At 51.0% G+C, this 22,184-nt stretch overlaps 1 protein-coding gene across 2 annotated transcripts in view; it reads left to right on the forward strand.

Moving 5' to 3' along the window:
* KCNK9 (potassium two pore domain channel subfamily K member 9) overlaps positions 1 to 22,184 on the forward strand; it is a 102,643-nt gene that overhangs the window by 74,406 nt on the left and 6,053 nt on the right. Inside the window, exons 2-3 of one of the 2 annotated variants that reach the window (XM_050800239.1) lie at positions 10,165 to 11,006; positions 16,540 to 17,875. In XM_050800239.1, coding sequence (XP_050656196.1) covers positions 10,165 to 11,006 — 842 coding nt within the window. In that variant the 3' untranslated portion in view covers positions 16,540 to 17,875. Of the gene's footprint in view, positions 1 to 10,164; positions 12,828 to 16,539; positions 17,876 to 22,184 lie in introns of those variants that run through there. The other variant, XM_050800240.1, reaches the window with a different exon arrangement.

A 22,184-nucleotide genomic window follows, 5' to 3' on the forward strand; every position in this document is an offset into this window, starting at 1 on the left:
GTGGGTACAAGTCTTTGTTTAGGTTTTAGTGACACACCTAGGTGTGAAGTTGCTAAAAATGCTTTAAGAACGGATTTCTTTGGTGTTTGGGTATGAGCCAGGAATGGAGAACATCTCAGGGTGCACCGTGTAGGCCTTCCTGCCCTCCCCAGGGGTGCCCCCGCCATGCATCTAGGCCCCGGCCAGCAGAAGGTGTTTCCTGATGCCACCTGGTGAGAAGCACATGTAACTATGATACCTGATGTGTACCGAGGCTCAGCCTCCCAATCCATAGAATGGGGACGAAGACTCTTCATTTAATCTCAGCTGTGTCCTCATAATGAGAAGGGACAGGGGCCCATGGGAGGTGAAGCCGCAGAGCTGGAAAGTGGCCGACTACAGTCGGAGCCAGGCTGGCCGAGGCCACTGCGGGAGGTGCTGGGTCAGTGATAACCATGGGTCAACCAGGGACGAGATGTCCATCCAGTGCAACCCTGGGCCAGGCGCCGGGGCTCCCTCAGGCTGGCCTTCCTCAGGAAGGGGCCCTAGGGCTCTCCCAAGGGGGCCTCACCCAAGGCCCTACATGGAGCAGAGGAGGAGAAAGGCCTTCATGAATGTTGTTGGAAATTTGTGCTTTGCAAGCTCATGTTTTAGAAATATATTTTATATCTTTAGTCCATTTCCCCCCTTAAGGCATCAAATGAAGGGAAACCAAAAGGGAACTGAAGTTCTTTTTGAGAATTAATAATAAATCATATGAGGAAATTGCTTTCATTAAATAAAACACCAAATCTGCCAGATTTTCCTTCAGGGAACACAGGGTGCCAAGCCTGAGAATAAGCCAGTTGCCAGGGCTCTGAGGGCAGCTCAGGGCTGGGGCCTTGGAATCCTGGGGCATGGGTGGATGTGGAAGACGAGGGGGCCATGCCCTGCCTGAACAGCATGAGGGGCCGGGGCCTGGGGCTCAAGTTCTCCATGGTGATTGTGGGAAGAGGCCTTAGATTACCCAGAATGACCATGTTTGCCAGGGTGGGGGCCCCTCGGCTCTCTGTGCAGGGCAGGGCTGACCTCAGCCCAGTGTGGGAGGTGCTTCTATGTCACCTTTATTTGTGCATCTGTGAAATGGAGCCAACTGATGGTTCTTGTCCCAGGCAGCCTCGCCACGAGGGAGGGAAGGCAAAGAAAATGGGGAGCCGTGCGTTCTGTGGGTCTTACCCCAACTTGCCTCACTCTCCTGCTGCCCTCCTCCCCCACAACCCCAGGTCTCTTCCGTTCTCGCTCTTCCTTATTCACCATTTCTGGAGCATGTGTGGCCTCCATTTGAGACAGATGGTCTGTTTCATCTTATTTTGTTTGGCCTGTGCCATGTTTTCAAATGTTTAATTGGACACTAATTAGATACCACATTTAAAAAATCCATATTTTCAGCTTCTCTTTAAAACTCAGAATTGAGTCACCCTGGCCCAGCATCCTGGGGCTGGGACGGGAGCGGCTGTTCTTTGAGAGGCCCTGGCCTGCCAGCTAGCCATTGCCTGCTCAGCCCTGTCACCTTCCAGCCCCTCTCCCCAGGACATATATATCAGCGGTAGCCTCCAAGAGAAAGTTGGAAGCAAGAGACACAGGAGAGTGTGAATTGCAAAGTGCTTTGTTGAAAAACCTGTTGTGGGTTATTTGTAGTCTTGCTAGGGTATTAGGATGTGTACTCTGGGTTGGGTGTTAATCACCTCCAGTGAAACCCTGGCTAAAGCCAACACATTTACAGGGGGGACAGAATGAACTGCCTGTGAGATGGGCTGACTCCAGGTAGGACAGGTTTAGATGCAGCGTGAAACATCCCTGTACAGCCTCCCGTCTCTGAGATCGGGGACGGGATGTTATCTTCTGCGGCTGAGTTCATCCTGATAGTGAAACGACTGCAGGAGCTCCGGACCTCACCCTCCCGTCTGGCAGGAAAAAGCAGATGCCTTTGAGTCACCCATCAAGCCCCAAACCCTGAGGCTTTTGCTGAAACCATCAGAGTGCCTGCAAACTACCCATTCCCTTCTTGGGCCGAACAGGAGACCAAGCCTGCGTGTAGTGCCCAGTAGAGATTGGGGTTGTGTTATGTTGCAAGAGCCCTTGACACACCAGCACTGATATCCCTTATCCATGAAAGAACAAGTTGGGAAAAGCATTGTCGAGTGGATGTAAAGTGCCGTGCCACTGGAGGAGGCTGCTTCATTCCATATTGCCTTTGCCAGAAGGGAAGGTTAAGGCTTAGAGCATGTAAGGTGTCTTGCCCAAGGTCATGGTTAGCAGGTAGGAGATGGAGCCAGACCCAGACTTTGGGACCCATTGATTCCTCCTACCCTACATGTGACCCATGCATCACTTTGCTTTTGGTGTTTGCAGATGCCTGGGTTTAAATCATGCCGAGCTCATTCGGGGGCCTGAGTGGGGCCGATGCTTGCCGCAGACTTCTGTGGGAGCCAGCCGGGAAGCCCAAGGGCAGCTCACCTCTCCAGCCTGCTCCTCCTCCAACCCACCCCGAGTCATTCTTTAATGGAATTTGTGGCTGTTTTAATTCCTACCAGCACAAACCTTTGCATATCCTTTATATTTTATTCTCTGTCAGCGGGAAGTTTCTCAGTGCCTAAATACTTGTGTGGCCATCTCCTTCCAGTGCTGGGCAGTCTGTCCCGGGGAGCTATGGGCTAGGGGAGACAGCCATGCTCACCCCTCACCCGCAGGACAGCCGCTCCAGCTCCTGGAACAGCCAGGCTCCCTGGGAGACTGGGGTTGCAGTGACAGAAGAGAAAGAGGCCCAGGGAGGGATGTGACCATCCACAGTCCCTACAAGGGCACGGTCAGGGCTCAAACCTGGGCTGGCCTGACACCAGGAGCTAAGCTCCTGCACTCCACCCCACTGTGGTGGGAATTCAAAGCTCAGCTTGATGGGTTCTGGTGAAGGGATCAGGTAAGTGGGGTAATGGCCTGGGCATTCCCAAGTGGAAAGAATAGGGGTAGTAATGCTGCAGAGGCAGGAGGGTAAAGGCCCTGCTCTCCCTACCTCTCTCCTGAATAAGCTCCACAGTGGAAGGCAGGGGTTTTACCCTTTAAGTCTGTGAAAGTCACTCATGGTCAGGTGTGGATGTACCTAGATTGCCCGGGGGGGGGGGGGGGGGACATGGGGAGCCACAGACAGCTCTTGAGCGCTGGAGTGCAGGAGCGAGGCTGGTCTGCAGTCCACTTGGCCCAGGCTGCCCTATTTGCCTTTCTCCAGTGGAGACAGCCCACTGGATACTTTGAGTATCTGATTAAAATATGGAGCTCAGAGTAGGTGCCTCTTATGGTCTACTCTACATGCATATAGTATGCATCTTGTGCTACTATGTCCCATGTGCTTAGAGTGTCTTTAAGTGAAATATGCTGTTCAGAACAGGAGAAGCTGGGAAGCTTCTGGTACCTGGTAGCCGCCACGGCTTCTGGGAAATCTCGCAGAGCCAGTGGGAAGTGAATGCTGCCTTCCAGCCACAGCTGGTGGTTTGGGGAGCTCCAGACCCAGTAGAAATGATTAGTTTTATTATCCTTCTCCTCTGCCTGTCTCCTCTCTGGGAAGATGGAGCCTCTTCATTTGTTTCTTTTTTCTGTGTTGTTAGCCAGCTGCCGCAGAGAGATGAAGGCTGCTTCTCTGCAAAGCCTCTCCCAGGACAGATCAAAGGGACCCACTAAGTATATTAAAGAGGCCATGAAAATCAGGCTGGGCGATGCCGCGTCTTGGGCAAAGCTGCCCCCAGCCACCTTGGGCCCTGGGCTTAGGGATTGGCTGGGACTTCCAGGCAGGCCTGGGAAGATGGAAGTCGATTGCACAGCGAGGTGTCTGGGGACACCATGTGCTGCCTTCTCCTCCATGCTGGGCCCTGGGATCTGCACAGCTGAGTCAGTGGGCTCTGCTCTCCTCGGGAGCTCATGGTCTGGCCTAAGGTGGCCCAGGCTGTGACTCCCCAGCAGAGCCAGTCAGTGTCTGGATAGGTGAGGAGTGCAGCCTGTGGGTGCTGTCCTGGGAGCCCCCAGCCTTCCACCAGGGTCTGGGGCTGGAAGAGGCACCTAGTAACCAGCTGAGAAGGCCCTGTGGAAGCAGGCAGGCTGTCAGTCCCCTTGGGCCCAGACATCGTTGGCTGCGGATCCATCTGGGCACTTGGGGGCTGGAAGACCTGACCCCCAGGGCTGCGTACCAGCCTGAGGTGAGGCTCAGTTCAGAGGCTGTAGGGCCCAGCTCTCGGTGAGGGACCCATGAATTTGGTCAATTCTGGGTGGGGCCGATTCTCATTCCTCTCTGATGCACGTCCTATGCCCCGTTTCACAGATGAGGAAGCAGAGGGGTCCTTCCAGAGTGCTCAGGAGTCATAGTGCACAGTGCAGAGCCAGCTTTTCTAAGTGGGCGTTGTCATTTTTACAATGACTGTCCCCTTTCCAGATCTATCGGGCAGGAACCCCATCACCAGCCGGCCCTGTGGAGGTGGGCGTCACCGGCCCCCGGGTGTCAGTTGCCTCTGACTGTGGAGGTGGGTAGGGTGAACTGGAGGTTCTCTTTCAGTACTGGCTTCACTTAGCAGGTGACCTAGGATGCTCCAGACCCCTGGTGGGGCACCACTTGAGGAGTTGGTTCCGTGTGCTGGGACATGGGGCTGGGCTGAGCTGGGGGTCTTCCTGAATCTCCTTCACTACTCACATCTACCCACCCTGCCTGGTCCTGGGCACTGCCACCTGTCGGCAAAGCTGAGCAGGCCATGGAAGGGCAGGTGGGTGGGCAGACCAGGACCTTGGAGCCTGAAGCACTGAGTGATGCGGGGGCCAGCCGGGCTGAGGAAGCTGGGACAGGCACTCGACTGGAACTAACTGTAAGCCCCTCCAGGGTCCCTGAACTATGCCGGCATCCTGGAATCTTGGGAAGGATGGTGTCAAGGAGCCGCTGCTGCGTGAGCAATGCTGGAGGCCAGATTTCAGGCTGTCAGTGCTCTCTCTGTCACCAGTGCCACTGTGGTTAACCTCACACCCAGAGGCCTGACTCCTGGCCATCCAGGTCCCAAAGGCAGGCATGTCTCTAACTCCGCATCCCCTTAGACATCAGCAAAACAGGCGGTGAAGCTCTGGAGATGAGCAGTGTGGGCTGGCTGTGTCCCTTGTGTGCAGGGGCTTTGTACCCTGTGTGTGGCCTTTGCATTCCTCAGTTGGTGGGACTCTGGCTTGGGGCTCTGGCTTAGGGCCCCTGCTGTTGGCTGGGTGCCTGTAGGGGGTGCCAGGCATTGGGTTGGGTAAGGATGATGTGGCCTCTTGCAGGGCAGCTGTGAGTTGATCCAATCTCCCTCCTGCAGCCTCATCTTCCACATCTGTAAAGTGGTTCAAGTGACTGAGGCTGCTTGGCTGGACCTCGCCCGCAGGCTGCGGCGCCCCTCTGGGAGTCCTGGTTTCGTTATCTCTACCTTCGGTGCTGTATGTGTGCCTCCTGAATTTTGTGCACATCCATTTCAGAAGTCTCATTGCCAAAGGGACGAGTGATCCCTTTATGACGAGGGATAGGGTAGCCAGCGGTAGGTGGGACTTCTGAGGTTCTGTCACCTCTGTGGTCCTCAGATGGAGACGGTCACCCCTTGTAGTGCCTGGTGGGTGTGGGGTATTACAGGAGCCTGGAGTCCTAGAGGGAAAATCCACATGGGCGTGTGTGGTTCCTGAACTCACAGGTGGGGTGGGAGGTGACCAGGAACATAGCCCAGGAGTCACTTGTGGCCTTTCCACATCCATGCCCCAGCCTCTATCTGTACCTGCTCGTGTTGGGTACAGGCTGGCTGGAGCCCCTTGGGAGATTTGCAGGAATCCCCTGTGCCAAGAGCAGGTCCCGGGCACAGTCAAGTCTCTGGAGTTGTCTGAATGGGTAACATATGAGTTGATGAATGAATACGTCTTCTGAGCCCCGGGCAGCGGGTATTGGGATATGTTCATTTGCAGATGGGAAAAAATAGTCTTTTAAGACTTGAGTTGTCACACAGGTGCTGGGGGAATATATTAGATTTGTACCTCATTCTCCCCTTAGGAAGAGCTTAGAGGCCATCTTCTGTGTCATGTATCTAGCATACAGGCATTTTCTATGTTCTTTATTGTATCTTCTACATATAACCTGTAGACATGGTGTGTGCTACCAAAACATACATGTATGCAGTCTGCAGCATATACATAGGTATGGCACATGCACAGCCTGTGTCATGTGTGTTCTATAGGCATACACACTGCATAGACAATATTTGCTGGTGAATATGGGTGTGCTGTAGTTATGAGCCTCTTGGTCTAATCTATCTGTATAGACTGTCACATGTGCTGTTATTCTACACATTAGGTTCCAAGTATATACTGTGTGTATTCTGTATGAAGTCTTCATGGATGCCATGTATGTGTGTTCCATACAGGTATTTGGGAACATCTGACATGTGGACTTAATATTTGCAGACCTGTTTGTACACAGTACCTGCAGTGTTCTGTCATAAACAGATTTGTGAAACAGACCCAGGGGAGAACAGAGGGAGAACAGGGTCTCTGCAGGAAATACAGCTCTCACACTGAATGATTAATAAATGGGCTATTGATAAATTCTTCTTGAACACATAGGCAGGGTTGGGGGGCAGCAATGAGGGGTATGTGGAACACCAGTGGAGAGCTATTAACACACCAAGGGTGCAGTTCTTGGAACTTGTAGAGAGTAGCTGCTGTGAGCCTGCTGGCAGATGCAGCTTACTTGCCGAAGTCCTCTTCCCTTCCTCTGATCTACTGGGGCTGTCCATTGGATGGACCCAACTGGAAACCAGAGGGCAAAGGGACACTTGCTGTAGCTCCCACGGTTGAGAGCAGGCTGTGGCTGGGAACACCTGAACAGGACCGGGGAGGATACCCTGCACCGCCTTTTTCCTCGAAGGCCTGGGGAGTTCTGAAACTTGTCTCTCGCTTTAGAGGGAATGGTCCTGTTCCCCAGACCACTGGGCCCCCAGGAAATGTGTTAATGTGGAAGACCCCCGAACCTCAGTGCTGTTCATCTCCCATACTCTCTCATGCATGTATCTTACCAAGGGATATCATCGATGCAGTGGACCAGTGAGAAACACGGTGTCAATGATCAAGTGTTTTCATGCTCTAGTAAGACAGCAGAATTGACATAAGCCTGAGACAGGACATACCAGTGTACTGCTGTCCAAGCCCTGCCAAGGCAAACTGCTTCTTATTTTTACTAGCAGGAACAGAAGTCAGGGTGGAGGACTGTGGCACCTGGTATGCAGTTTTTGACCCAGAAAATGCTGTGTTGACTTCTTCTAGTAAATATATCACATACGGAACATTACCACTTATTAAGTTTCCAACAACCTTCTGTTATTCTCTAGCATTCCAGCTGGCTTTTTTTGTATCAGCTCTATGGGTGAGCTATATGGAGATAGAGTAGGATTCCCACCCCTGCAATCTTTTATATTTACCCTACTTGTTTGCCAAGATGTGCCTTCTTTCCTGAAGACCTAAGTTTCCATCTGGTGTCCTTCTCCCCAGACAGAGCAGCCTTCAGTAATCTTGTTGTACAGATATGCTGGTACTGAACTCTGTTGGTTTTGCTTAATTTGAAAATGTCTTTGTTTTGCTTTTCTTGAAGGATAATTTCTCTGGATGTGGAATTCCCAGTGAGCAGTCTTAGTTCTTTACAGCCGTGCTTCCACTGCTTCCTGGCCTCTGTTGCTTATGTTTAGAAGTAAGCAATATTATGTTGCTGTTTCACTGTATGTGGTATAATTGTTTTTCTCTGGCTGCTTTCATTATTTTCTGACTTTAAGCAGCTCGACTGTGGCTTGTGGTTTTCTTTGTATTTGTCCTGCTTGGGGTTCACTGAGCTTCTTGAATCTATAAGTTTGTGTCTTTCATCAAATTTAGCTTTTTTTGAGATGAAGTCTTGCTCTGTCACCCAGGTTGGAGTGCAGTAGCGCAATCATGGCTCATTGCAACCTCCGTCTCCTGGGTTCAAGTGATTCTCCCTCCTCAGCCTCCCAAGTAGCTGGGATTACAGGCACGCGCCACCACGCCTGGCTAATTTTTGTATTTTTAGTAGAGATGGGGTTTCACCATGTTGGCCAGGCTGGTCTCAAACTCCTGGCCTCAAGTGATCCCCCTGCCTTGCCCTCCCAAAGTGCTGGGATTACAGGTGTAAAGCACTGCGCCCGGCCTAAATTTGGCTACTTTTGGCCAATATTTCTTCTTTTCCTTGTCTCATTCTCTTTCCTTCTGGGACACCTTTTGATATTGCCCCACAGCTCCCCCAAGGCTTTATTTTCCATTTTTATTCCTCTCTGCTTTTCAGGTTGGTAATTTCAATTGATATATATATACTCTTTTTTTCAGCTTTTCTCTTTCCCTACCCTGTCCTTTCTGGACTAACTTTGTCACATCATCTCTTCTTTCGTAAGGACTAAGGGGTGTCAGAGCTCAGTGCTAGCTGGGATTGAGGGCCAGAGAGGATGGGGAGAAGGCCTTCTGGAGGCAAATATGTGATGTTATTTCTCAAGTGACATTTTGGCCCGTGGGGGTAGGTAGGTCATGGCACATATTCGCACCACCAGAGACAGGCAGACTGAGCCACAGGCAATGAAGCCCTGATGGAGAAACGTGAGGTAGAGCAGTCAGGGGCAGCTTCCTGCAAGAGGCAGTGGTAGAGGATCCTGGGGTCTGGTAGATCCCTACTGTGTATCAGACTCTGGGCTAGGAGCTGTCTGATCTCGGCAGATCCATACAATGCCACCTATCCCATGTAACAGATAAAGACACATGGGTTTGGAAAAGCTTATGGAACCCAAGGTAAAGCTTATGGAACCCAAGGTAAAGAAGCAAGCTAAGTGACCATGAACATGTGACAGGGTTATGTCTGGGAACTCTGTCTCGATGGGCAGGATTTTAGATGTTGGAAGACCAGGTACATCCCTCAAAAATTTCAGTCCAAATATTGTCCATGATCCAGGTTTTCATTCTGGGTAGTGTTAGTGCCACAGTTTGAACCTACTGAGTCCCTTGTTCCTTCTGCTGTATTGGGAAGAGCCCATCCTGGTTCTGACGTTGTCACTGACCAGCTGGGTGACCCTGCAGCTGACTTCACCTATTCAACATCATTGCCTTCATTTTGAATGTGAGGAAATAAAGGCTTCACTTGGATTCCCTGCAGCAACCACGCAATGAAGTTGCATCAAGAATTTCAAAAGTACTTACACACATAAGGTCTTTAAGGGTTGTTTCCTGATTTCTATCCAGGCTCCATTCATAGAGTGGTGCAAATGTATTCATTCCTTTATTAAATAGTTTACTTTCTAGGTATGGGGGAATACAGCAGCGAACAAAACATTTTAAAAATATGCCTTTGTGGCATTTATGTCTCACTCCGCAATCGCCTCTCTTGATTCAAAGTCTCTGCTTTTGAGCCTCATTCTTGGCAGTTGAAAACTCTGGGCTGAAATCCCAACTCTGAAGAAATCAAGCTACCCTGCTATTAAGTAACTCACTCAGTTTTCTTGTCAGTGAGGTTGGAATCATTATGGTTGTTTAGAGGCTAGAATGAGGTGATGTGTGTAAGAGGATTTAGCACTGTGCCTGGTCCATGGCGGGTAGCATCCTTTGAAAATCTACTCTTCATGCCAATCCATAGTGGACATAGAGAGGTTTCTCCTTTGGGCTTGGTACTTTGAGTTCTCTTAGTAGTGAATCTGCTTTTATCTTTTTAAAGCCTTTGTGTTGCTCCAAGGTGGCACTGGAATGCCCCTCCATCCCCTCTCAGTGGCATATCACAAGTGACCTTGATTCTTCCTTGTTTTTCTCTTCCCTTCCATCCCAGGTTGTAACATCCCCAATCCCCTCCCTACTGAAATGTTCCTACCCCCAGTGCCATCCCCCAACCTCATGTGACTTCTAAGAAACTGGCTCTCCTTTGTTCTCCTCCCTCCAAGACATGGCCATGCCCTTCTACCCTGTAGAGGAAATTCCCCCAGTTCCAGCCCAACTGAAGCATACCAGGTCCCCCGGCACTGCACTGCACTGCACCAAGTCGACCTCTAGACCCCTCCTCACCTCTAGACCCCTCCCCAACCTCTAGACCCCTCCTCACTTGTTCTCCCTGTTCTTCTCGTCCCCTCCCCACAGGTTATGGGCACGCTGCACCTGGCACCGATGCGGGCAAGGCCTTCTGCATGTTCTACGCTGTGCTGGGCATTCCGCTGACGCTGGTCATGTTCCAGAGCCTGGGCGAGCGCATGAACACCTTCGTGCGCTACCTGCTGAAGCGCATCAAGAAGTGCTGTGGCATGCGCAACACTGACGTGTCCATGGAGAACATGGTGACTGTGGGCTTCTTCTCCTGCATGGGGACGCTGTGCATCGGGGCGGCTGCCTTCTCCCAGTGTGAGGAGTGGAGCTTCTTCCACGCCTACTACTACTGCTTCATCACCTTGACTACCATTGGGTTCGGGGACTACGTGGCCCTGCAGACCAAGGGTGCCCTGCAGAAGAAGCCACTCTACGTGGCCTTTAGCTTTATGTATATCCTGGTGGGGCTGACAGTCATCGGGGCCTTCCTCAACCTGGTCGTCCTCAGGTTCTTGACCATGAACAGTGAGGATGAGCGGCGGGATGCCGAAGAGAGGGCATCCCTCGCTGGAAACCGTAACAGCATGGTCATTCACATCCCTGAGGAGCCACGCCCCAGCCGGCCCAGGTACAAGGCGGACGTCGCGGACCTGCAGTCTGTGTGCTCCTGCACCTGCTACCGCTCGCAGGACTATGGCGGCCGCTCAGCGGCTCCTCAGAACTCCTTCAGCGCCAAGCTTGCCCCCCACTACTTCCACTCCATCTCTTACAAGATTGAGGAGATCTCACCAAGCACATTAAAAAACAGCCTCTTCCCATCTCCTATTAGCTCCATCTCTCCTGGGTTACACAGCTTTACCGACCACCAGAGGCTGATGAAACGCCGGAAGTCCGTTTAGGTGTGGGGAGGGAAACGGGACAGAAAAGTCATTTGTCATAGTTGGTGTTAATTTCCATTGGTCCAACTCGTCTTTTCTTATTTATTTATTATTATTGTCATCATTATTACTTTCTCTCCTTCCTCTTTTCTTGGTCTCTTGGTCTCATTTTCCCCCACCTTTCCAGCCAGACAGAGCAGGCCAAAGGGAAATACAGGCCCATTCTCCTCTGAAACTCACATCTGAGCATGAAGCATGGATCTCCTCCTTCCTTCCCAGCAGACTATGCCTTACATTTCTCACCCCACTCGCCCCATCTCTGCAGTGGTTTTCCCGGGACAGATGTGAGACCAAGACCACGGAGACAGAGCTGAGAGGATACCCACCCCAAAGCTGCACACCACGCTCAGAGCCTTCAATCGCCCACCCTTAGTGGTGTCTCTGACCTAACTCCTTTCTCTTTTCCTCCCTAAGGACTGAGTGGCTGTGTGCGTGTGTTGTGTGTGCTTCTGTGTGCACATGTGTCGTGACAAAACGGGAAGTATTAGGTATTCCTTTTTCTTTCCCATCATATCTCATAGCCTGCTTTTGGCTGCTTCCAAACAAAAACAAAGACAAAACCCACAAGGTTTTAGATTTATCGTCTTTTGCCAAATCAAGCATGTTTCATGAGCAGTCCTTATCCCTGATGTGTCATGGCCATGTTTTCTAAATGCTAGGTTCTAAATTATATTAAGGTTTTTTTTCGGGGGCGGGTGGGCAAGAAAACCCAGATCATTTTAGCTTGCCAGTTCAAACATTTTTTAAAAAGCATGCACTTTGTTAAACTGGTATGCACTATCAACAAGAAAACTAGAAATGGAATAATCCAAAGCCAGTAACATTAATTTTTTAATTTTGTCACCTCCAGTTCCAACAATTTACCATGCAACTGGAATCGTCAGGGGAAATGGGAAAATTGTTGGAACCCTAGAGTATGTTTTATTTTCCTCTTATTGATGATTTTGTGCAGCACCTACCTGCATAAATAATTATTGTGTTGGAATGCTTGGGTGAGAATGGGTATTAGTATGTGGCTGTGTTTCCTTTTCCTAATGAAAAGTGACAGGGCATTCCTCATTAAAAATACATATCTATTTCAAGAAATATCGTCTCTAATTGCATTTGATTTGTAAATAGGGGAAAGTTCACATTGGTCTCAGGAAGAGTTTAGAGGCAAGGAGCTTTGTCTTGGCCTACTGGGAACTTGCCAATCTCAGGGGACAATTTTGTCTGAGTAGTGTAGAAATTCCTCCCTGCTCTCAATAGGGGATGACCCCAAAGTCATCAGGCTGTAGAATATGGCACATTGGAGGCTCTTATAGTAACAGGATTTAAGGACAGTTTGACCTCCAGATTCACTGAGGGGACTTTAATTTCCCCCATTACCATCCCTGCCATTTTCTAAAAATCACCCATTCATCCATCCTCCCATTCCTCTTTTGTAAACGAAGTTCATGGCTCTTGCATGGAAATGGACCTTGGCTGTGCTCAGAAGGAACACGTTTACTGGCCTGTCTCAAGGCCCCAACGAGATCTCCCAGAAAGGAGGTTTGCTCCCTAGAAAGAGTAGACCTACAGGATTTCTTAAAGGAGACAACATCTGAATGCCACCAGTCCCAAGCATTTGGGCCAATGGGCTGAAACACTGGAGCATTCAAGACTCCTCTGAAAAAGCTGTGCATGTACTTTAATGCTACATCCCATGTTGAAATTTCCCCTTCGTCCAGGACACAGGGCCTTCGAAGGAGTCTGCGAACCTCAGATTCTCTAGGCCAAAGTTGACAGTTCTCAACCTTCAAGGTCTTTATTGATTTACTTGTTTTAAGATTTTGTTTTATGGGAGGCCCTACTTGGGGCTCTAAAATCTGTCCAGAGAATAGCAGCAGTTCTTTTCACTTTTTTTTTCTCTTGGATGAGTTTGTTGACTCTAGGGGGTCAGAGGTATAAAAGCCCTAATGCATTTGCAGAAGGCTTTGCTTCGGAAGAGTGTGCCTGGAATAAATGTGGGATTCTCATGAAAACCTTTGTAAGAGGTGCCTTCAAATGGTTGGGGTGGGGGGTGTGATCTGATCTATGATGACACCAAGGCACTGAGAGGGTGATTTGCTCAGTGTCAGGCTGGCTGTTGACAGAACTGAGACAGGTGTCTCAGTCTGGAGCCCAGGATAGTCCAAGGAGCTGACTTCACACCACCATGTCCTAACTCAGCCCTCGGAGGAGGGCGCCTGCCTGTTTCCCCACTGGGGGCATGCAGCAGGCCCTTGGAGCCAATTAAAGGGACACCGAGTCCACCCCGCATACAGAGCTGGTTTCCACACTACACTATCTGTGTCAAGTTGGTCATATAGGAGCCCTACTTCTGCTTGAATGCCTCAAGTAACAAGGAGCTTCTCTATTCCCAAGAACTGTAGAAAAACATTCTCTATTCTATAGGATTAAGGATTATAGGATGAAGTCTTTTCTCCTCACATGACCACTGACATAAGTATCTGAGGCAACTTGTAATTTATCTTGGCTCTATTTCCCTCTTATGTCTTCTCTTTGCTACTGGTTTAGCCCTTTGAAGGATGGTCACTGAGTCTTCCCTTTCAAAGTTAAACATCCTTGTTTATGGTCAGTGTTTAGGGGATGGAGGCAAACCTTGGTTTGCTTGGTGATGTTCATCTTTTGCTCAGATGGTCCATCTCTTCCCACTGTGGTCTGGCTAAGGAGTTACCTAGGTATATCATGAAATGATCTCAGAGTAGGGAGGGCAGGGGCCAAGTTAAAGGTTCAGGGTTCTTTCTTCTCTTAATAAAACAGCGCTAAACAGATGCCCAACTTCTACCACTCAATCAGCATTAGAATCAGATCCTCAAAGCCAGGAGGAAGCTTGGTCCAAAGTCATCTCACTGAACAGCCTTTATTTTCAGAGGAGGACACTGAGGTCCAGAGAAGGTAAACACTTACCTAAAGGTCACAGAGGTAGAATCTAGGTCTTCCCACTGATTTCTCTACCATTTTGCTGGCTAATTCTGTTGCTGTTTACAGCCTTCTGAAGATCTTTTGTTGCTGGGTGATTTTAGTTTCTTAGCCCCAGGTCTTCCTCCCTCTTGCACCTAGTAATTTCTTTCATTCATCCAAGTGATTCTCATACCCTTCTCCCAGTTAACCATACCCATTCAGTAAGGGGGTCAAAGTCACAGCAGGCTGTTTGGATGTAGGGTTCAACTTCTGTTAGAATGAGCTCAGGAAGAGCCACGTGCTACCAGAATCACCCACCATCAGCCCACCATCCAGTACCTAGAAATCAGCATACTTTGTAGGTACTTAGGGATCATCAGTACCACTGCCCACCTTCCTCTTATTTGGAGTGGACAGAAGGTAGAGAGCTCTTAGTTGAAAAGAAGTCAAGTGAGAGTAATATCTCTCAGACCCCTGGGGGCAACACTTGCTAGAGACCATCCTGCTATAATCCTCATTGTACCCATCCTGGGTGGAAAGTGCTGTGTTGGCCTTCCGCCTGTTAGACTCTTATGTAGGACTGAACCCCTCTGGGTTTTGAGATACTTGGTTATCCCTACAGCTAGTATCAGATCTGCTCTTTCCACCTGCACTGCTTCGTCTTGAAACCCTGGCAACAGCCCCTGAAGTACAGGGGGCTGCCTGGCTTTAAATGTGAACCCTCTTGGAAGCATCTGCACGCTCCCACTGTGCATGGCTGATTGGGAGGGGAATGCCTGCATTCAGGCATGGTCACAGCAGCTCATTTGCAGCCCAGGATTCCCCCTGGGTCCATCATCCTTTCAGGAGAGGTGGCAAATAGACTTAGACCACTGCCCACAAAAGCCTCCTTGGGAGGTGCTCATTAAAACCCCACCCATCAAAGAGAGGGAGATTGATGAATCTCAGCTCACCTGTTCCTTATCTGTGCACAGGGCCTTAAGAGAACATCGGGACAGTATGAGAAACTCACAGATAAGCCTAGGCAGGTCGTTTTTCTCTGCCGCATCCGTATCTGGAAGCCAATGGGTCCTGTTTCTCATTGACAATCACTTACAGCTGGAAGCTGGAGGGAAGAACAGGGTTTCTCAGAGGCCTCCCTTGTCTGTGCACATTGGCCGGGAGAGGGAGGTGAGCAAGGAGAAAATGACCAAAAAACCACCATCACTGAGGCTTATGGCTCCATTTCTTTTTGTAATGTTTTTTCAAATGACAGGCCCCAAGATACCCTTTGAAGCCCTCTGCAGAGGCACATGCCCCCGTCCTATCAGTGCACTGGCCCTGTCATCAGTGAGGCACTCTGGCAAACTGTGACTTTGTTCTGAAAGTGGTATGATTTGGGGTCTGTCCCATGCGGGCCAGCTGCCTGGGGGTCTAAAGTGGGTTTCCTCCAGAGTTGTGGCCAGCACAGGACCCTGGAAACACCCTAGATGAGGACAGGGTGGCAGGCAGGGGACCTGTCATTGTGCTGTGCTCCATTGAGCTCCTGGAAGTCATTTCACTCCCGGGGCCTCTGGGGCTTCCCCATCAACATAAGACAGCTTGGGCAAGATTTATGGGCACTTAGCACAAAAGCAATTTGACCCACAAAAGCATTTGGCCGGGATGTTCTGATCCCTGGGCACACTTGAAGCTTGAGCCACCCAGAAGAAAGCCAAAAATCACTTTGTTTGGCAGGGGATGGGGAGCTGGGAAGATGCAGAGGGACCGGCAATAGCAGAGAGCACCATGGTTATCACAAACCAAGGCCACGTGCATTCCGGGCTCCCCAAAGCGCTGAGCATAAATCCATTTTATGTGGTTTTCTCGACCACACCCGATAGAGGCTGCTGATTCAGGAAAACAGGAAGTCTATGACCACTGTCCCCCACACTGACCTATGTTGAAGATCCCAGAATTACAAAGAATGGTCCAATGAGCTTCCCTAGACTTCTCGCCCAGACCCCCCAGCCTCAATACTTTGCCACCCTGCTCCCCAGCTCTCACTCAGATGTTTGGACGACGTGTTGTCACGTCTGCAACTTTTCAGTGGTTCAGCCAGAGAAGAAATTGTCTGCCATGAACAAGTGCACTTTCCTAATGGTGCCATTGTCACACCTAAGAAACATAGCATTCATACAATATTATTGTCTGGAACAATCTGCATGTAAATCCCCAATTGTCCCAAAAATGTCAAGAGCTTGAGTCTAAAATACAACCCAAGACCGCCTCTCACAATTGCTTGTCTTGTTCCAGACTTCCCCTGAATAGGACGTCCCCGTCACCATTTCTGTCTTCACGATGTTGGCATTTGTGAGGAGTCCCGGCCAGGGTCTTGTAGAATAATGCCCCGTGATCTCCTCTGCTTGTTTCCTCAGATTAAGACACTTTTGGCCAAAAAAAAAAAAACAAAAACAAAACAAAACAAAAAACAGTTGATGTCAAGCAGCCGTGATTTATGCATTTGGTGTTTGGCTCTCTGGGGACCTCTGTGGTAACTGCTTTCAGTGTGGATAAATAAGTCATATTAAATGTTGTTTTCCTCTGTCAGGGGAACTAACTGCACATCCAAGAGAGGCGTCCGTGGATGCTGGGTCTCACTGCCAAAGCCGAACACGGCTTCGGGATTTCTGCCTTCTCACGTGGACCTCTGCTGTGCTGGGCGAATGCCACTACTCATTCCCCTAAACACCTGTGGGGATGGTCCAGCTACACATAGATGGGAAGCCCAGAGAAATGCTCGATGTGAGGGTCCCCGCAAGCCAGTTGGGCTGTTTCGGCACCCGCCCCCAAAGCTCCTCAACGAGGAGCAGAGACTGCCAAGCCCTTCCACTCATTCATCATCATAAAAATGTAACTTGCTATGGCAGCCTCTTGGCCATTAAGGGCTATCCTTTGTGACCTCTGTCCTTGAGATCTTTGCTCTGGCAAGTTCTATAGCCTTCTCAGTGCTGCTATCGTGATGCAGTCTGCCTGCTGTGGCTAAGTAACCTTTCGTTTTGATCAAGATTTGTCCATGCAGACTCCTACCTCTGCGCCTTTCCCCGTGCCGTTCCCACTACCTGGAAGGTCTCCCTGTTGCTCTCCAGCTTTGAGGTGGAGACAGAGCATCTCACACCTCCTTTTGGTGTCTCCTGACCCTTTTGCTCCCTGTTGGACTTGGCAATGTCCTCTTCTGGGCTCCCCTAGTCCTTGTTTTGGTCGTGAGCGACCGCACCGGGGAGCAAACCTTCTGTGGCCCCAGCCACAGGAGCAGCAAGCACTGGGCAGTGCCCCAGAGGCAAGGACCATCGCAAGAATAAAGGCACTGAGATGTCTGGCATCTTGCCCAAATGGCCACTCATCACCGTGATTGAGGCATGTCTTAACTTGCTGAAGTGGAAACAGGGTAACTCAATGCACACCTCTGCACCATCCCTGGAAACCAATCCAGATTTATGAGAAGAAAACTGGTCATCATAGCGTTGGTGATTCAACAGCACCTGCCCGGCAGGGTGGAGCGTGCCCCATACAACAGGGCCGGAAGCTGCCACGCCAGGCGTTTCTCATAAGGCGGCTGACAGGGATGGCACCAGACTACAGGAGCATACTTGCGATGTCACTCTGAAGAAGTTGGGCCCCGTGATGGGAATGTCATCAGGAAACTGGGTCTGCACTGTTTTCTTGTGGCAACACTTCTGGTGGAGGCTGCGAGGGGATGGGGACATGCACCATGAGTGACTCAGGATCCCCAGCCTCTGTGGCCTGGCTCCTGCCCACCCCTAGCTCTGGGGCCTTGAGAGAGGCAAGCACACGCTCTTCTCGCCTCCAGAGAGCAGCGTAGGGGTGTGGATGCTGCTCAGGCCCTGGCATCTCGCACGCCTGGGACCAGCCTCTGCCATTCACAGGTGGGTGGTGGTTTTGCCTCTCTGAGCTTCAGTTTCCTCACCTTTAAATTGGAGATTATACATAACCCCTACTGCAAAGGGTGCCTGTGAAGACTAGATGTGATGTGATGACATTTAATGGCACCTGCTGTGTGCCAAGCACCCCACCAGTGTTCTTATACATGTTTGCATTTCTCATAAAAGCAAGGCCCATGTCTCCCAGAGGAAGTTACTCTGGGGGCATTGGACTTGAAATCAAACTGGGGGCGGGGGGAAGTGATCAAGTCTGGTTGAAGAACTCAGGCAGGGCTTCACTGGGGAAATGGGATTCGGAAATCATTGAGGTGAGCCTTAGAGGAGCAAATGGGTGCTATTTTAGGCAGAGACACAGCACAGGCAAAGGCATGGGCCAAGGCCCAGGAGTGCGACAGTACAGGGGGCACAGATTCCATCCCACCATCAGTGGAATCCTGCCACTCTTGGGAGAGATCAGACAGCATAAATCTCAAGGCCCTCCACAAGCTGGCCACATCCTAAGTCATTCAAGCCATTCTTCTGCTCAAGAACCTTCCCTGGCTCTCTAGTGCCCACAAAGTTAGTTTATGTTAAGGTCCTGCACTCTAACCACCATAGCCTGAGTCTCAGGCTTTCCAGGAGGCACTGTCCATCTAGATGTCCCTCCTGGGTCCTCCCCCCATAATTCATAAAATAGATCCTGGAGTCTCAAACTTGAATTCTGTGGTAGCCTCTTGGTTGGGTGGGGTTGTTTTTCTTTGACAGGTGGTGGACATTAGCTCAAATTTGCATATGGAGAACTTTCTGGAGAAGATCTTGGTCTTTCACTTAAGCATCCTGGGGTCTTATCCTGACAAAGTCTTCTGCCGGTTTTACCAAAGACTAGCATGAAACTAACAAAAGGAAAATGTGGTATAAAATAAGTTCTTACGCTTACTTGGCATGAGGAACTTGTTTCCTGATTGATTTCATGAACAACAGTGATCATGACCCCCTACATCTGTGCCCTCTGGGACTGAAGCCGGCTAAGACCTTGTAGGCACTTGCTCCCCCGACCCCCAGGAGATGAGACCTCTCTGTGGGTCTGTCACCCAGCACAGGGTCCTCTGAGGGTGTCAGATGATCCAGGAGTGCCTACTGTCATGGTGAGTGCTGGTGACCCAGAGGTAGCAGCTCCTGGTAAGAAGCTCTGGGTACAAAGCTGTCCCCATCAGGACTTAGAAATATGAGCTTGATTTTGAAATGAGGCCTCTGGGTGGCGGAAGCTGAGGGAGGGCAGAGGCTGGGGTAAGGGTGGGATGATATACAGGAAAGAAGTCAAGTCTAGGGAATGTGGGTGGAATCAAAACTCAGACTTTCTCTTTGTGATTTGCTGTGTGACCTAGGGCAAGGCACCCCACTCCTCTGGGCCTGAGTTTTCTAACTTCTAAAGGGTCTGGCCAAGCTCCCAAGGCCCACTTCACCCCGCCCCAGTGTCCACTGTGGACAGAACGCCGGTCTGGGGAGGACAGACTGGGAGGACTAGCTGGGCTGACTTCAGCTGCGTTGGAAAATCTGTCCCCCGACACTTTCTGTTGCAAGTGAATCTCAGAGGCTTTATTTTTAATGACATATGGATCCTTAATTAACCAACAGCCCTTTGCAATCTTTGCTTAATTTCTTGGTAGGCTCTCCTCCCGTCCTCACCACATGAGGTACCCTGCTCTAAAGGAAGAGAGCCTTAGCCAGTTGAGCTGTGAGTCATCAGTATTTGCAGAGCAGCCCACAGGCCTGGCCCCTGGAGCTCACCCCTTCCTGGTGAGAGAGAGGCCTGCTCCTGCCCAGCATTTACCTTTGGGCTTGGCCCGAAGCAGCTGTTCCACCCTGCTGTGTCTTCCTCTGGGTTGTCCTCACTCCAGGGTTCTCTTTGCTTCATGGGAGAATATGTCCCCCACCGCCTTTTGAGGGCCACTTGGCCCAGCAAAGGGCCTTGCCTCCGGTCAGCTCAGCTCGGCTGGGGCCCAGACCTCTTAGACTTGCCTATAGTGTAGCACTGTGCAAGTGAAGATGTTTCTTCCCATTGGCACACTCACTCTTCATGCTTAGTGGTAGGGGAGTGGTGGGAGTGGTAGGGGAGTGGTGGGAGTGGTAGGGGAGTGGTGGGAGTGGTAGGGGAGTGGTGGGAGTGGTAGGGGAGTGGTAGGGGAGTGGTAGGGGAGTGGTGGTGGTGGTGGTGTGGGGGCACAGAGCACTCCCATTTGGCATATGGGGTAACAGGGCTCAGAAAAGTGGCAAAGCTGGAACTCCAAGTCAGGTGTCCTGACTGTACATTTCCAGGTACCTCTCCTGAAGCTCGAAGGGCGGGACGGGGCGGGTCCCTCAGATTGCCATAAGGAAGGGACATAGATTGGGGCATGTCTCAGGAGAAAGAGGGAGGGGGTGTCATCTCCAGGTCAATCAAATACATGGGCGGGGGCGGGGGCGGGGGCGGGGGCGGGGGCGGGGGCGGGGGCGGGGGCGGTGAGCATCTCACATGGGCAGCAGGCATCAGAGAGGAAGGAGCACCAGGTCAGCCAGAGAAAGATGTGCTGAGTCTGCCAGTTCCTTCACCAGGTTCAAAAGCCCAGCTCTGGGCTCAGCACCGCAGACAAAACCGTAAGCCAAGAGCCATGTTCAGATGAAGCCTTTGTTAGTTATTAATCACACAGAGCTTTGTCCGTCTTTTCTCTATAACAGTGGCCCCCAGAGGGCAGATCTGAGACCAGCAATAGTGGGGTCTCTGGCCTGAAGGGTGGGCTGGTGGACCTGAGCTGGGTACGGCATGCAGTACGTTGTGTAGTAGAATGTGGCTGGAGGGCACAGGCATCCCCCCACCCCGCCCCACAAAGCCTGCAGCAGCCCCTGCACAGGACAGGGCTCTGCGACGGGGGGTGGAAGAGCCTCTGCTGAACCCTCCCACACTGTGGTGTGACCCAGGCTGGCCGCCTGTCCCAGGAGGTAGATCTGACAAGGAGCTGGAGAAGCACAGCGGTGCTCAAACACATCTGGCAAACATGCCCCCCCGAGCCTTCATTTCCCCGTCTGTGAAAGAAGGATCTGGAAGACAGGACTGTTCTGGAAGGACTGGGGGTGGAAACCCCTGTTCTGCAGATGCTGCTGTGATAAAACATCCAAAACACTGGGTGGGAATCTGCCCCCAGGGTGTGCCTGTGTTTTGTCTGAAGCTTTGCGTGGGACTCACAGGGTGGCAGGGAATCTGGAGTTGGTGGGGAGGCAGGGCTTGTCCTTCTTGTCACCAGCACCTCCCTCAATGTGGTGATGGTTGGTCCTGGCACCTGAAGGGTCCAGCTGGGAAACAGAAGGGGGAGTCAGTTCCTTGGAGACCTCTATGTATCCAGAGAGCAGTGCTTGATTTTGAGGAGGGAGGTCTTGTAAGCCTCAGCCATGAGTCTTTGCCTCTTAAAGTCTGAGCTCTCAGCCTTGCCTCTTCTAGCCACCAGGCACTGGGTGGTGTAGACATCGGGGGCCTTCGTAAGCACCCAACCCTGGTTCCTTGCCCTCCTCATTTGTAGTAGGACCACTTGGCCTTGGCAAGTCATTTTTCCCCTCCTACAGAAGATGAAATGGCCAGGTGAGATAAGAGGCAGGTGTCTTCCAGGCAGATACTGGTGAGGATGAAGTGAGAGTGTAGTCACATACTGGACTGACATTTCAGTGGGGGAATTTGGAGAGACAGGGCCCAGTCTTTCTAGCACTGGGTTGGGTTCCTACACAGGGGCCAGATCCTCTCTCCCAAGGACATCACCTGTTTCAGGTAGACTGGTTCTGTAGACTCCCTCTCCTCTCACTGGAGACTGTCCCCACAGAGCACTTTTGATCTTTCTGATGGATTTTCCCATCAGATGGGGTCTCCTTGATGACTTTCCCATCAGATGGGGTGTCCTTGATGACCCCAGCACTCAGTCCCCAGTGAAACAGATGCCTGGACAGTGGTGTGGGTGAAAGCATGCTCCAGGAAACCAAAGTCCACTTCTCCCAGATGACACATCTACGAGGCATGAGCTGCTGCAACAGTGGGCCCGGCAGCTCCCGGGGGCCCCTTTGTGCAACTCCGGCTGCTGATTCAGCCGTTTCTCCAGCCACTATTAACTGAGCACGTTGAGCATGTGCTGCCTGTCAGCCTCAGAGGGGACCAGGATGGTGAGCTAGACAATCAAGTCCTTACCTTCATAGGACTAAGATGCCAACGGACCACAGCCTCCCTAGTGCACGGAGTCTAGAAGCAAGGCCGAGGAGCAGGGAGCAGGGAGCAGGGAGCAGGAATGGGAACCAGAAC

This window comes from Macaca thibetana, chromosome 8 (assembly GCF_024542745.1).
Source record: "Macaca thibetana thibetana isolate TM-01 chromosome 8, ASM2454274v1, whole genome shotgun sequence".
Taxonomy (NCBI): Eukaryota; Metazoa; Chordata; class Mammalia; order Primates; family Cercopithecidae; genus Macaca; species Macaca thibetana.